Source organism: Tetrao urogallus (genome assembly GCF_951394365.1).
Source record: "Tetrao urogallus genome assembly, chromosome: 5".
Classification (NCBI taxonomy): Eukaryota; Metazoa; Chordata; class Aves; order Galliformes; family Phasianidae; genus Tetrao; species Tetrao urogallus.
Genome location: NC_136818.1, coordinates 47,762,011 through 47,777,317, shown reverse-complemented (window position 1 = coordinate 47,777,317; position 15,307 = coordinate 47,762,011). Strand labels below are relative to the sequence as shown.

Genomic DNA, 15,307 nt, shown 5'->3' with positions numbered 1-15,307 from the left:
CACTACTTACCGGGAATGTGACACAAATCTCTGAGCTAGCTCTACAACTGGAAGATAGTAGAGCTGTGCCAGTGCAAAAAGGCACCACAGTAACTGCTTGCTTCACTACACAGCCCTGAACTCCATCACCACCCAGGTACTTCTGGAAACACACATTCCAAAGCAGTCTGACAATTTTCTGGCCACTTTCCTTTCCAGAATGCACACAGAATAGTGAAGGTGCATCAGCACTCTCATTTCATTTGTTATTTTATTTGAAAGAACTTCTCAACTTCCTATCTAAGCCTCCCTTCTGGAATGAGAAAAATTAAACTTAATGAAATACATTATAGGCTAAACTAGTATCATCTGAATTGAAGCAAAATAAAACCTAGGGTATTTACTGTCACAGTAATTCATCAAATTCCTGTTTTAAGCTTCACTCAAAGACAATCTTCCAAGCCTTGAAAATGCCAGGTTGGTCCTTCTTTCTTCTAGCAACCTAGGAAATACTGGGTCCCAAGAACTTGAAACAAGAAGTATTTGTTGTCATGATACCTATTGCTTGATCAAAGACACACAGCACACTGAAAGACTGTACATACAGTTGAAGCATCAAGCCACTGCTGAGTAACCTGCTAGCTTGTTTCACCTTATCTCATGAAGGCCACCGAAGGAACAGCTCAGAGTTTGGCTTTAATAGACTGTCCTGCACTCACGAGACTTCTCTCCAGTGTTGTAAAAGACTTTTCTACGCAAACAAAGATTGTCACTCCATCCGTATCTCTCCTTGTTCAGTATCTTGCCCTGTGACTGCCAGCAAGTAGGTGCTGGGATAAGTTCATCATCTTATTGTTCTTAAGTAAAAAAACAAACAAACAAAAAAACCCACACCTGTTTGACAGTGTATTCCCTAGAAAAATATTCTACCCTTTTACAACTACAGGTTGCCATGTCTGACAGAACCCATTCAGAGATTGTGTAGGATAGGTTAGAGAGCCTCACATACTATGCAAAAGTTCTCATGCCCACCAGATGGGTTTCTAACAAAGCTAAAAGATTCAGATTGCTGTGAGTCACAGTCCAACTCTAAAGCGGCTGTGGAAATTCCATATCCTTACTACCTAAAGCCATGGATCAGATGGGTAACTTTTAAATGCACGGACTCTGTGCCACACTGGCAGTGATTCTTCACAGCAAACTGTCTGACTGCTGGTTGCACTGTGCTATAATTAAGTTAACACACAAGGTCTACGTGGTGTGCCGATTACTGCTGGCTGCCAGCCAGGTCTGTACCCCTGCCGTGAAGTCACATTTATTGGTGTTTCCCTGCAGGAAGCTCCTGTTTTACACTAATGAAAGTCATTACATTTTTGTTTGTTTAAAGCATCATTAAATCTGTAATCACAGTTGTGGCCTCACAAAAGTATTCCATAATTCATATAAAATTCCCATAAAGGCTGACCTACTAAGCAACAGCATTTCTGTGCTGTTGAGCCAGGCTTAGTGCAGGAGGAGAGCAGAGACCCCAGTTTTTTGTGGACATAGGGTAAAAGCCATTCAGAGTAGATAAGCAATTCCTTCATGTATTAGCAGCCATTTCAAGATACCCACAGGCTATTCAAGCAGAGCTGGAGCCCTACTGGCAGCTGTTTCAAAGTTGCATATAGCTTGTACTTCAGTCATGGTCATCGATCAGACCCCTGAGGTCAAAGCCCACGCTCCAAAGACTCTCACCGACTTTGCTGTCCCAGCCCCTAGTCTTTGGAACACACATAGGGCTCTAAGAAGGAAAAACTTCTTGTCAGATGAGGCCAGCGGAAAAGACTAACCACTCTGGCTTCCAAATTAGCAATAACTAGTCATCTTCAACCAGATGAACACACCCCCAGTGATCACCCCTGCAAGAAAACCATCTGGTTATAAAAATGAACGGCTAACAAAATTGGAGATCACTGTTACTAGGAAAAGAAAAACAACTTTAAAATATATCCAATAAACTATAGCATACAGTCTAGACTTTCAATGTTTGCTCAAAATAATTAAAACATATAGCAATAATTGATGAGTGACTATTAGCCATAGCCTCCTAATGAATAAGCAGCTTCTATTTCAAAGACAACTGAAATCATACACTACAGGTGGCTACCCCTTAAAATGGCAAATGTACACAGCAGATTTAATGCAACATTGCCACAGTTTAGCATTTATTTTTAACGAGAAGAGAGGTACTAGCTTTGATAATTGTTAGTACTGTGTGACATAATAAGGTTTGTGTTTTATATATAGAAAAGCAAATCTGAAGGAGGGAAACATGACCAGTATGCTACGGAAGATCAAACCTAAAGGCCACACTGATCCACGCTCAGGGTGGTATCATGCTTTAAGTCTTCCTTATAGCAACTCCTCTACTTTGCAGACCTAGGCACTTAATTGAAGTGCAATCAGGTCATCTTGCTGCTTCACATTCTCCAGATATACATACAGCTTGAAAAGATGATGGAATTTACAAGCTCTGTCTCAAAAAAAACACCCCAACAACAAAACACGCAACAACAACAAAAAAAACCAACACAATACAACCACCGCCAAATGAACAACTGGAAGCCAAAGCCATTTTTCTTCCTCTTGCAGCATGAAGACATTGTGCAAATAAAAACAAAAATTATTAGCAATGAGGAACAGTATAACCAACAGGGAGAAAAATGCTGGAGCAGAGAAAATCATCATCCTAAAAATGCCCAGTGAGTAGGTTTTCTGTCATTTCTTTCAACAAAAGCAACGGAAGGACATCTTGCAATAAGAAATTGTTGGGGAAAAAAAAACCAAAACCAAAACCAATTGAGGTGTGACTTCCAAATTAACAATTCTTTACTGAGCTTTGGACTATTTTATATCTATATTTCCTTTTATTATTTTCATACGTGTACTGCCTACACTATTGGTGTGTGTATGTGTATATATATACATACACACACACACACACCACTTAACACTGCTGCAGTCCATCAATATTCAGGCTTTCCATAATAAACTCACAAAGCATGATGCAGATTCCATATATGCCACAGTTCATTCTTAAAAAAATATATATTATGTCATAGGAGCTCCATGCTTTGAGGCGTTCTTTTGTGAGTTACAGGCTGTGCTTCATCACAGAACACACATGTACAAAAAAGTACGCAACAATCCTCCTAATAAATAAAATTAAAGTAATGTAGGTCCTCAGGTAAAAATGTATTCAGTGATATTACCAGACTGTGCATCTTCAGAACAGTCAAACTACTAACAAAATTGCACAATTTCTCTTATATATGACTTTTCTGCTACTAAAGTGATGCACAGATGTCACTGTAAATCCAAGCTTTAAGATATAAATATGGTACATAATAAATGCTTGGACACCTTAAATGTGACAGTTAAGCAGGCTTAAAACCTTCATGGGCAATGATTACTAAAGCCAGTATACAGAAAACAAACATCATTAGAAAGGCAAAAAACATGTGAAATTACTGTAAGTTTAATATTTCAACCATTCTCCCCGTCTTGAATCAGAGAAATGCATTTTTAATGACACAGAACTCAAATAAATGTGATTTTATAAAATTCAGTTTTACTTCAGTCATCATCTAAAGCCAATAATTGTTTTAACAGAAAATTCCTGAAATGCTATTACATAGCTACAGAGCTAGATTGGCAACAATTAGGTTTTGAAGTTAAACTCTTCCAAAATACAAACGTTGTCTTGTAGTATTCACTTCATTTCTCATTCTCATCCTTTTTCCACTAATCTAACCAGAACTTCTTCCCCCTTCCCAAAAATATGCAATTAAATCTGAATACTTCTGGACTTTTCCTGCTAGATCACAGAAAATAAATCAGCCTCAGAAGCAGAGGATTCCAGTTAGCATCCAGAGCATTACTGAGAAGCATCCAAGTGCCACAGTGCATTACTAAAGCTCGCTGAAGTCTTCAGTTCACTGGCTCTTTGGGACTCAGCTACAGAAGACAAAGGGGCTTTCCAATGAAAGCCAAGTCAGTCACCAAACTTCCACATCTAACATGGTGAATCAGAAGCCAGATATCCCAAGCAAACAAGCCACCCATCCTGTGACTCAACTATTTCTCAAGGAACAGACCATGCACTGGGAAGTGAGTAGGTTCACTACTTAAGAGGAGAAGTTGTTTCATTAGACATCAGGTAGCAAACATTATACTAAGGCAAATAATGTTTTTCCTAGCAGATCAAAGAGTAGTTTGTCCTAGTCCTTGGCACATACTCTCCACACTGAGGACTGTTTGCACTCTTTTTGAATCACAAAATTGTTATTGCCATGTGGATTTTATTGTTACTTTGCCAAAATTCATTTCGCTTTCCAACAGACTGTAGTTCCAGCAGTTAAGTGTGGCATGTGAGCTTCGTGCCTCAACCCGCTAGGAGGCTAATGCACACTGCCAACTGCTCCTAAGGATCATGGATGGATTCCTGGCATCACCAGTTGGTTGGGGAATAGCAAACTTAATGAGAAAAACCTCCGTATTTCAGTGCACCATAAACATACCCACACACAGGAGTGATGAGTTTCAAGAGGATAAACCCGAACTACAGGGTACACGTGATGAGATTTCTACACTGTACTATCAGCTACATTTTGGCAGCATAGAAACTGCCCTACTTAAATACATACTACACATAGTTGCTATAGAAGCGTGCACACACATCCCTCTTCAACAGCTGATACTACTACTGAACATATGAATTCCTGTCAGAGCAGTTAGAAGTTACTTCCTAATAGCAAAAAAGCACAATGTAAGGTGAGGCCTGTCCTTTATTCCTGTCTCTAAGAATACCTTCTTTGACTTAGGGATAATTCACTCAACCTCTTGAGCACAGTTTCTCTCCTGTTACAGAAGAGGTAGTGAGCACTGAAAGGTGAGGCTTTAGCAACACTGCGACACTAGTATAGGCTTAGCTCAGGGTCCAGAACACAAAGTAACCTCTTTCTCCTGGCTTCCAAAATTACCAGTTTTATAAAACAGCACATAAATAAAGGTGATATGATCATTCTATAGCTTTTTAGTGCTTGTAGAACAATCCTGTATTCCACATGATACTCTGCAACAGAAAGTGTGAATGGGGCACAGACAAGTGCAACAAAGCTTTATCTTTAACTTGGCTAACAAGGGCAAGAAGAAAATGGAGTGATGGCACAGGTAAGAAACCTGTGCCCTCATTCAGGAGAAACATTTAAGATCACCCTGCAGAGATTTCTAGGGCCTCTGCTGATTTCCTGTTCTTCACTTGCAGGTACCACCACCCAGTTATACTTTCAGCTCTTTCCAAACCTTGCTCTCTAATAGAAACTTGATATTCTTACTACCTGAACTCCTATGTATACTTTATACTGCTCCCTGCATATAAACTCATAACACATGGAAAAGTAAAATTGGTCATATTTCTTCTCCTTTTAAGGATTTTCAATAAAAATAACATGATTTAGAAATCCCTGTGCAAAGCAATTTAAAACAAATAATTCTCCTGAAATTATTACAAAACGTTGCATCAAAACTCCTGAAGAAAATAGACGTCTCTGAACCAAGAAATATGGAAAATGATTTTTCTTTCCGTATTCAGCAGAGAAAAAAAAATAATTGTCTCACTGCCTAGCATCTGTTTCCAGGGCTTCTCTGTACCAAAATAAAACTTTTTTCATCCACATTCACACCATTCAATTCAATTGGCACGATCTCTGTTATGCGAAAATAAAACTCTGCATCCAGCAGCTCTTGAAAGATGAGATTTCAATGCTACCAGCTTTAGGCATTAAACTCTTTGGGCTGAAATTCCATATCCAAGCTTAAACTTGAACCAGATGAACTTGAAAGAAAAAATAAAATCAAAATAGGAATAATAAGATGAAGGAAACAAAAAAAAGATTTTTTTCACATAATGTGTAATCAAATTAAGGAACTTGGGAGTACACTGTCATAGGACAACAGTGTAAAAAACACTGAAAAATTCCCTTGGAATAGTTGCCAATAAGAAGTTTTGGAAGGGTAATGGATCTTGTGTTACAAGTTTTAGATGAACTGTAGCTGCTATAAATCAAGAAAGGAAAAATGTTCCTGGGATAGATTCCCTACTGTGCATCGTGCTGGGACACACCACCTCCTATAGCAATTGCTGCTGGGGAAGGGGGGGGGGGACGATCGTGGGAGAGACAGCCTAATGATTTGCATTCACCATTACATTATCTTTGTATTCTGACTTCTCTATTAAATAGAGAAAATTAATTCCAAATATTCCAGAAATTTCTATGATTTGTATTACATAAAATTACATAGCCCTGTATTTTCGGTTTTCATTTAGCTGTTATCTAACTTGCTCACCTCTTGGGCTATTTCTTTGTGATCTTCAAAGTATCTGAAATTGATAAATGAACAGATGATCATATAACTGCTTAAAAGGACAAAAAAAAATTCTTTGTTCAAAGTTAAAGAAACTTTTCCAGCTTGCTGCAGCATACTGTAATTTAGCTTTGAGCCAGTTATTAAACAAGACAATAATATTATAATGGAAATTGTTTAATATACATCATTAATAGCAAAGTGCCTGCTTTCACTGAACAAAAAAATGTGTGCTATGAGCAGTTTGAAATGAATATTTGATTCCAATCTTCCCTTGTGCATTTAATGACATGCTAATTTACATTTTAATTACTTCCTAAGAAATCAAAGCATTTGTTGACAGTAGAACATAATGTCAACTTCACAGTGCACTGTTGGTAGATGGTTAATGAACTTAATTAGATAATTAGTGATGTTAATTATCCTTCTATTATGAAGACAAAAATGTTACACAAGTAATGCACTTTCCTAAGAAATACCATTATATATGCTTGTTTTAACTCTGTTAACTTGAAAAGCTGATAGAGAACTAACAGAGTGACTGATATTTGTTTAAATAATAATTGTGATTATGTTTCAGAAATTTTTTATTTTTTATTTCACCTAACACGAACTGTTAAGCATGCCCCTCCCTGTATTGCAAATGTTACACATACATTTATAAGTTCGTTTTGTCCAATTCCTCTCTGTTCTTCACTACTCCTACTACAGTCATTTAATGAAGGAGGCTGTAACAATACAGGATAAAAGCAGCTAGTGTTGGAAGGCACTGACCCACTACAGGCAGATGAACAAAATGTTGAGCTTTACATTTTGGGTGATTGCGGCCAAGTCCCTAAGCTCACATCCATCTCCCACAGATATCAAAAAGTCACTAGCAGCATGTTGAGTGTTAACATTCATTTATATGCTGGGGCCAACTATTCTCTGCCCCAGCAAGAGTCTGGAGATGCACATCAGCCTTCCAGTTCAGATATAGATATCTGCACACGAATTGTGTGACCCAATAGTTTGTGAATGATCTAAGAATTTTAGTTTCTAACAAGTAATTTCTCCACAGTCCTTTGTACCTAATGCAAAAATCTGTATATATACAGCAGTCAAAACTGGGAAACAACATTAACAGCCAGGAGAGAACTGAGAACAGGAGAGAAGTTTTGTAGCCTTTTTTGATTGACTCATGGAGGGAGGGTGGGGGGGAGAAACCCAGGCAGGACTAATTCTGTACCTGTGATGTAGTTGTGATTTGTTCCAGATAAGTCAGTCAGTCTTGACACTGTGCAAAACAAGTTAAAAGCTTCCTGTACAGTTTGTAAGTGCTAAAAAAGCACCTGCCTTTGTCTAAATGTGGCTTGCTCTAAATCCATAGGAAATGTTACTACTGCTTCATGTTCTTTAATCTGACTCCTTACTGAATGCAAATAATAACTCACTAATCAACACCCTTTTCCTCCCCTGTACTGTACTTGAAAGCAAAGCTTTCAAATTTTGACTGGCTTCCTACACCATTCTCAAATTCACAAATATTTTTCTCACTTAGGAACAACAGTACTTAGCTCTCAGTAAATATATTCCATCTAGAGTGCTGTGTCCAGTTGGAAGACCCACAGTAGAAGAAAGAGATGGAGATGCAGGATGGAGTCCTGCAAAGGATCACTAACACGAGCACGGATTTGAGCATCTCTTATATGAGGAAAGATAGGGAGAGTTGAGACTATGTTGTCTAGAAAAGAGAAGGTTCAAGGCATTCTCAATATGTATAAAATGTCTAATAGTGTTTGCAGATGCATATCTGAAGGCTAGTGCTTTCAGTGGCACAGTGACAGGACAATGGGCACAAACAAATGGATGTGCCATCTGAACATCAAGAAACTTTCTTATTGTGAATGTGACTGAGCACTGAAGTTGCCCAGAGTGCTTGTGGAATTCAAGTCTTTGGAGACACTCAGAAACTATCTGCTCTAGGTGACGCTGTTTGATTAACAGTTTGATGAACAAGATGGGATACCTTCCAACTTCTGCCTTTATACGATCATTACCTTTTTCCTTCAACAGATGCATTTAAGATAAGAGACCATAATATAACACCAAATCAAGTTCCAAGTGATCTTTGACATTATTTACACATTTTCCATTGCAGACATTTTGACACTAAATTAGTAAGAGACTATTTTCATCAATCAATCCCTAGTTGTAATCTATAGTCATTTCTATACTGGTACAGCAGTGTAGAGACACTCTGCAAGTCCAAAAAACTTAATCCAGAATACAATTAAATTAAATCTGCAGAAGCTTATAAATTGCATTTGATGGGAATCTCATTTACTTTAAATGTAACTGGTGCTCCCAGCTTACTTCGATACCGAGAAACCCATATTTTATTTTTCTTATGAAGGAAAAGGACTATGGAAAACCATATTTTCTTCCCCTTAAATTTTTATCTCTGCAAAGTGTAGCAATCTTTTTCAAACATTGGCTGGAGGGAGAGGTAGGGAGAGGGAGAGTGGAGAACAATATTTGGAACTGTAGCTTTGCATCTCAATGAGAGGAACAATTTATCAGAGGTACGGAGCTGTCAGTCCTTGACATGATAAGGAATAACATCAGATGAGTAATGTTTCCTTCAGACTCAGCTCCTTTAATTACAAGCCGCTTCCTTGCAGAAGAGAGACAGAAGATGCAGAAACACCAATTTCATGCACTTGTGCCTGAATAATGTCTTTGTGCTGCCTTTTCCAGATGGCAACCTTTTCACTGGAGGAACTAATGATGTGGGCATATTTAGGGAAAAACCAATAACGGAGTCTTTAACCTTCAACAGCAGAAAGCATGTTGTACAAAATGTTCCTTGGGATACATTTACAAATATCAATTACATTGCTCACTGAGGTGTAATCAGCTGTAATAATCAAAATTAATTTTAAAAAAATAATTAAACAGACCCCAGGGCAAATAGTCGATACTCTTGCAGTATGACATCACAGTCTACATATGTACCTGAGCAGAACTTGCTCACTCTGAGCAGCAAATGATTTTCAGGAATGAGAAGGATGCTGTGGCATACTGAAAAAAAGACTGCTCCTCAGCAAGGCACTATCATCAGGCACATTACTTGGGTATCATAGCTTCTCATCAATACACCTGAAAATGAAGCAGTGATCACTGGAGATAAAGTTTCAGCCTGCTGCAACTTGAGCTTGAGGATTCAAATGCCTTTAGCTGGTGCTGTAGCAGACAGTCTCTTCAATAGAAGACAATACCTTGATGCGTTCTGCACTGCATTAAGATGAGAATGCCAAGTTTTAAGGTGACCCACTGAAACAGCTCTGAATAGTTTGTTAATGCAGTTCTTCCCCACCCCATAGCTAATCTAACCCCAAAGCACACAACTAACTGGTTTTCTGGACAATCACCTAGCAAAAAAACACAGAAATGTCTCTCTCTCCATGTGTAAAGGAAAAGCTTACAGATGGAAAAGCAAGTCCAGCTGCACCACTTCTACTATGGAACAAAGAACAGAGGTTGGCAATAGAAACTCTGTGTACACTCCAGACCCACCTTTGCTTTATATAAGCTCTCCTTATCTCTTGACACAAAACTAAGATTTGGACCTTTAATCTTCAACATTAGGTAAGAAACGAGAGAACAGTGCTATGGTAATACCTGATCCTTGTAATTCGATGTCTTACGGACAAGTTTTACATAGTAGTCAAAAGCAACATCATTAACACGTTATACGTTAAGGCTGCCTAACTAAGTTCTTTAGATCAATGACCATATTAATGGCCATAGCTTGATACTATTACAGCATTACAAATAATATATCCCTGGCTACTGTAACTTCTTAGATATCACACTTAGTAAAACTTAAATTGTTATAGTACTCCATTTTGCAGCTAGCAGTGTAGGATTCACCAAGACTCATCATACAAAAGACTACAGCAGATAAATGAAGTGAAAATGCACCTGTATATAGGCACTACCAATTCATTGTTAGAGTTATAGCCTGGAAACAAATACCAGATTCCCACTCAGGTAAGTGGGGCAAACCATTCTCACACTTCACTCTCTCATAATAATAATTAAAAAAAAAAAAAAAAAAAAAAAAAATTGCCAATGTAAGTAGCTCATGAAGGTAGATCTCAGTGACTCACAGTCTTTAGTTTGTTACCTGGCTATTCTATTTTCTACTCTTCCCACCATAAAAATACATTCTTCCCTTTCACTTTTTTTGTCTTGCTTTTTAAACTCGATTATTTATAAATCTTATAAAATTTTTGAACATCAGAGTTAGATTTAAAATTACAGATATTATTATGCCTCAATTACTTAAAAGCACTACTAAAGAACTAACAGATAATGTCGACAAGTAGGATTTAAGTCATTAAATGGGAGGTACATAAAGGAATATGAGAAGCATGGATGACCAGAAACACTACTAACAAATCCAGTTGGTAGCATTATAAGCACAACTTCTGAACTTCCTTTTCTACAGAGGCGTGAATTCCTAAATACTGGACATGCATAAGGTTTCTCCAGCAAAAATAGCTACACATGCACACAAAATGACAATGTTTCTAGGATAAACCATGTTTTCTTACCCCATGTGAGCTACATAATCATTCCATACATGGGCAGATGATCTGTTAGTCTAAAGCTATTTCACAATATGTCAGTGCTGCTCCAAGACTGATCTAATAAACTCTAGATGACTGATTATGGTCACGTAGGTACCTCTGTCCAGTCTGCATGAGTGCGCCAACACTACTGCAGAAACACTTGGACTGCCTTAAAGAGTTTCAACATTGCTTATTAACTTAAGCTCTAGATCATCTCCCACCTCATTCACTGAAAGGCAAACTCAAAGTAAAGCCTCCTGGCAATTGCTATCCAGGAGGTCAGAAAAAATTACTCATCTTTTCTTAGTCTTGAATGCTAGGAAAGCAACTTTAGTAGCAATGGGTGTCTAATTTCCAAAAGGAACATTTCAGAGATACCCAGAAGCCTTCCAAATCCAGATAAATTCTCCAGAACCACGCCAGAGGAAAAGGAGAGACAAAAAAAGACAAAAAGCAGATGTTACCTCAGATTTGCATGTTATTTCCTTTGTATTTCGGCTAGGAATCAATCTCATAGCTGAAGAGAGGCTTTCACTCCAGGAATTATGCTTGCTTTGAGACAGGCCTAGTACTGACTTATTCTGAAGAACTCTCTTTTCAGATGCTGTCAGCCCAAAAAGAAAAAAAAGATCTTGAAGTTGAGCTTTTGGGAAGGTCATGTATAATGTATCATCTTACACTAGCGAACACCGAACACCTTTTACTTACAAGAACATTGAAAGCCTGTATTTAAAAGTCTTACTGAGGTTTACCATAGAAAATTGTCATTGGGATGACCCTCACCCAAATACCTCCTCCTCCCTCCCCTTCCCCCCCCCCCCATTAAACTGTTACATTAAATGGGATACAATTGTCAAAGAATGTCTTTCTTGCAGGTCAACATAGAAAACAGTCACAGTAGTAAATTACTAAAAATGAGATGAGTACAGCCAAGGAATCAGCAGTTTTACATTATGTGCTGTATTTACTGCAATGCCTTTGCTTGCTAAAGTGAATATTATGTAAAAAAGTAGAGACCTAGAAAATTTTGCCAAGCCTTTGCCATCATTTCTTCCCATAAAGGAGTGATCTCAGTTATCTTTATATCCCTTTCTCTGTCACTTCCTTTTACAGAGAGATCCATGTTGTAAATGTCCTCCAGTGCCTGCCGCCTCTGTGAGATGAGCTGCTTCCAGATGATTTCTATTGTTGTCAGAATCTCCTGATGAACTAAGACAACAAAATGAATGAAGAATCAATTTATCAGTAGCATGTCAAGCAGCAGATAAAGTAAAAACATCTAATTTGGAAAAACACTGCTGGAGTCTGTAAAGTTGTTCATTCTACTCACTGCCTCCACACATTCAAAGCCAGACTATTTAGTCTAATACACAAAAACACATTTCAGCTGCCTGAGTGAAATGAGTAGGAGCTACAAATGATTCTTTCTGGTTCCTCTCTCAAAAAACATTTCATCAGAAGTTTGATGATCTTATCACATGGAATTCTAAAGCACCTAAATGTGATTCCTCAAGAATCAGCGATGGTGGGAGGAAACAATCCAAACATGCCAAGTCATAGAACAATCTGATATGGCAGCAGGAGCTGTACAAGGAAGTGCTGAGCTGTTCTGCTGTCTTTCCTTGCAAGTCAGACCAATTTGGAGTATCCCTCTGCAGTAAGGTTCAATTGACAGCCTCCTCAGTGAATCGTGCCCATATATTTTCACTTTTTTCTCTAAAGAGCCACATGCTTCCTCCTATGTATAAGAGATAATCTATATGCATCCTGAAAAAAAAAAAAATCAGAACTATAAATAGCATGTAGCAGTGCACTGATAGTGGTAATGATCTGATGAAGAGATTGCCAAACATATCTATTATTCCCAAGGACATGGAATATGAATTTGGAATTAAAATATATTGCATAAAAAAATCCTTTTCTACTACGTGATTTGCAGCTCCTATAAACTCTAAAGAGAGAATTCAGCAGCATGTGCACAAACTGTATGGATAGCCGTCTGGGCCAGGCACTTCCCTACTCTGTAAGCTGACGTCAGTGTGTGCAATGAATTACCATCATCTGGAGTAGGCAGGCTGCCCACCTCTTCTTCACTGGGTGCAAGGAAAATTTGGTGATATGAAGCCAGTTTTGGTTTTGCATCCACCCCAAAACCTTCTGGATAGCTATGGCAAAAGAAAAGGAGAGCATGTGAGGCAAGGAGATGTAGAAAACCAAGAACAGTGAAAAAAGCTAGAGATATTTCCTCTCATCCTCTCCTATCTGATTCATGTAGCAGGTCAATATTCCCAGGTTCAATTGCTTACAACAACCAATCAGATGACACTGCAGAATTTACTGGAAATGGAAACTAAATGACAGCCAATCTGTCTTTTCAAGTTATGGAGCACTCATTAAGATCCTATGGATCACTACGTTCTACATATGCAGTCTTACCCCTGTAATCCATGGTGTAGCTACCATTTACCTCAATTAGCCAAAGCACAGCACTGTTCTGAGGTAGCCAAATCCACCTCCACCATCCACCTCTTCTGCATCTCTCCTGAGCACCTTGTATGCAACCTCTTTGCTCTAAATTTCCTCGCTGGAGTTATCTCCCATTATGCAGTAAACACTGTGTTGCTATATCTTAGAGCTGATGTGCTTACTTATTCAGTTTACAAAAGCCACATACTTTAGCACCATAGTACTTGTATCACATATTATTACAGTTAAGAACATCCTGGCTAAAAAAAATTATAGTTGTTAGGGTGTGGAGTGTCAGAGAATTTCAATAGGTAAAGAACACCAGGAATTTCAGATAAACAGTAGTACTCAAAGTAAATGTCTGGTGGCTTTATGAAGTTTGTTACAACTCATACATGGATCCAGAAATGCTATCAATAGCTGGAGAATAAAAGATCACGACCCTTCTTAAAATCCATGCAAGTAAAATGGACCGTCACAAAATCTAAAGCAGTTTGAGAGACCCCAAATGGTCAGGAAGTTCATGAACTGAGAAGACTACAGATTGACAGAATCAAGCAGGAAAGCATCCCCTAGCACTTGCCCTGTTCTCATTCTTCTCTAAGGGCCAGAGTTAGACGGTGTAGGAGTCAGGGCCACCTAGATCTTTGTTCTGACCTACTGAAGGCACTTGTAACATACTGTATTATTTCAACTGAAAGCAGGCACCACTGCAAGATGCCTCTTTCTGTACCCACTGCTATACACGATAGCACAGAGTTAAGTAGACATACTGAGACAAACATTTGTACCTGCCAGAATTCAGTTGGCAAAGGCAGTGCATTAGGCAGATAACGAAATTATTACTTGAGTTGTAAGTTGCAAAAATAATGTCCCACTGCTCCTGCAGAACACTGAGAGCGTTCAGGACATTAAACTGTTCTGGAAGTGACTGTTGTGGTCTGGACAGGCAGTAGAGGATGGCTCTGTTTAAACAGCTGTACATGGTACTGAGGTAAACATCTTTTTGAGAAACAGGGGCTTCTAAGACCTGTGAAAATAAAAAAAACAGTAGCATACTTGGCTTGTTCAGAGAACTCCCATCACCAAGGATCCATTCCTTTCACTTCTTTTAGTTGTTGTAAAGTTATTTCAGGAATATTCCCCCAGACCATTGGTTAGGTACAAACTCACTCTTCCAGTAGTTCTGTGAAAGTCTCTTGAATTGTGGAAGAGTAATTTTTTCCTCATTCAATAATACATGTGTAGGCAACAGACAGTGGCACAGGCAGAAGAGCTAACAGTCTAGCTCTGGTTGTCATTTACAGCCACAATGAGCTAATGCAAGAAACAATAACAATAATAATAAAAAAAATAAATAAAATAAATAAATAAAAAATAAATAAATAATAACAATAATAATGCAATAACAACAATAAGCAGATTACAGCCATTTTCTTGAGAATTGTGGCATCACCACCATGCTGTGAAACAGAAAATGTTGACAATGGTTTGAATAAGTCTTACATGTGACTTACCCTTGTAATCTGCTTGGCAATGAAGAGCAGGATTTGCTTGGAGTCCGCAGCAAACATTTTGCTGTTCATTTTCTCAATCAGCTTCTGAGCAAAATAAGTAATGTTCATCATGGATACAGATGCAGTTGATTCTGAAGAGCTATGAAGATCACTATTCCCTGGAGAGGATACAAGAGGGTGATCATCCCAAAAACATACTGGGATGTAAAATAAGTGAGATCTGAGACTATCAGAGCTGAGTCTTAACAGATTGACGTCTATTACTCAGAGGTGGGACATGTCTAAGAAAACTCTGTGTCTAGCAGAAACAAGTTAATT

General features: G+C 38.3%; 1 protein-coding gene across 1 annotated transcript in view; it reads right to left on the bottom strand.

The window, feature by feature from the left end:
* WDFY4 (WDFY family member 4) overlaps positions 1-15,307 on the bottom strand; it is a gene marked incomplete at both ends in the record, with an annotated part of 119,017 nt that overhangs the window by 54,380 nt on the left and 49,330 nt on the right. Inside the window, 5 exons of the mRNA XM_079535699.1 lie at positions 11,471-11,610; positions 12,024-12,215; positions 13,062-13,171; positions 14,264-14,502; positions 14,990-15,147. Of these exons, the coding sequence (XP_079391825.1) occupies positions 11,471-11,610; positions 12,024-12,215; positions 13,062-13,171; positions 14,264-14,502; positions 14,990-15,147 (839 nt within the window). The remainder of the gene's footprint in view (positions 1-11,470; positions 11,611-12,023; positions 12,216-13,061; positions 13,172-14,263; positions 14,503-14,989; positions 15,148-15,307) is intronic.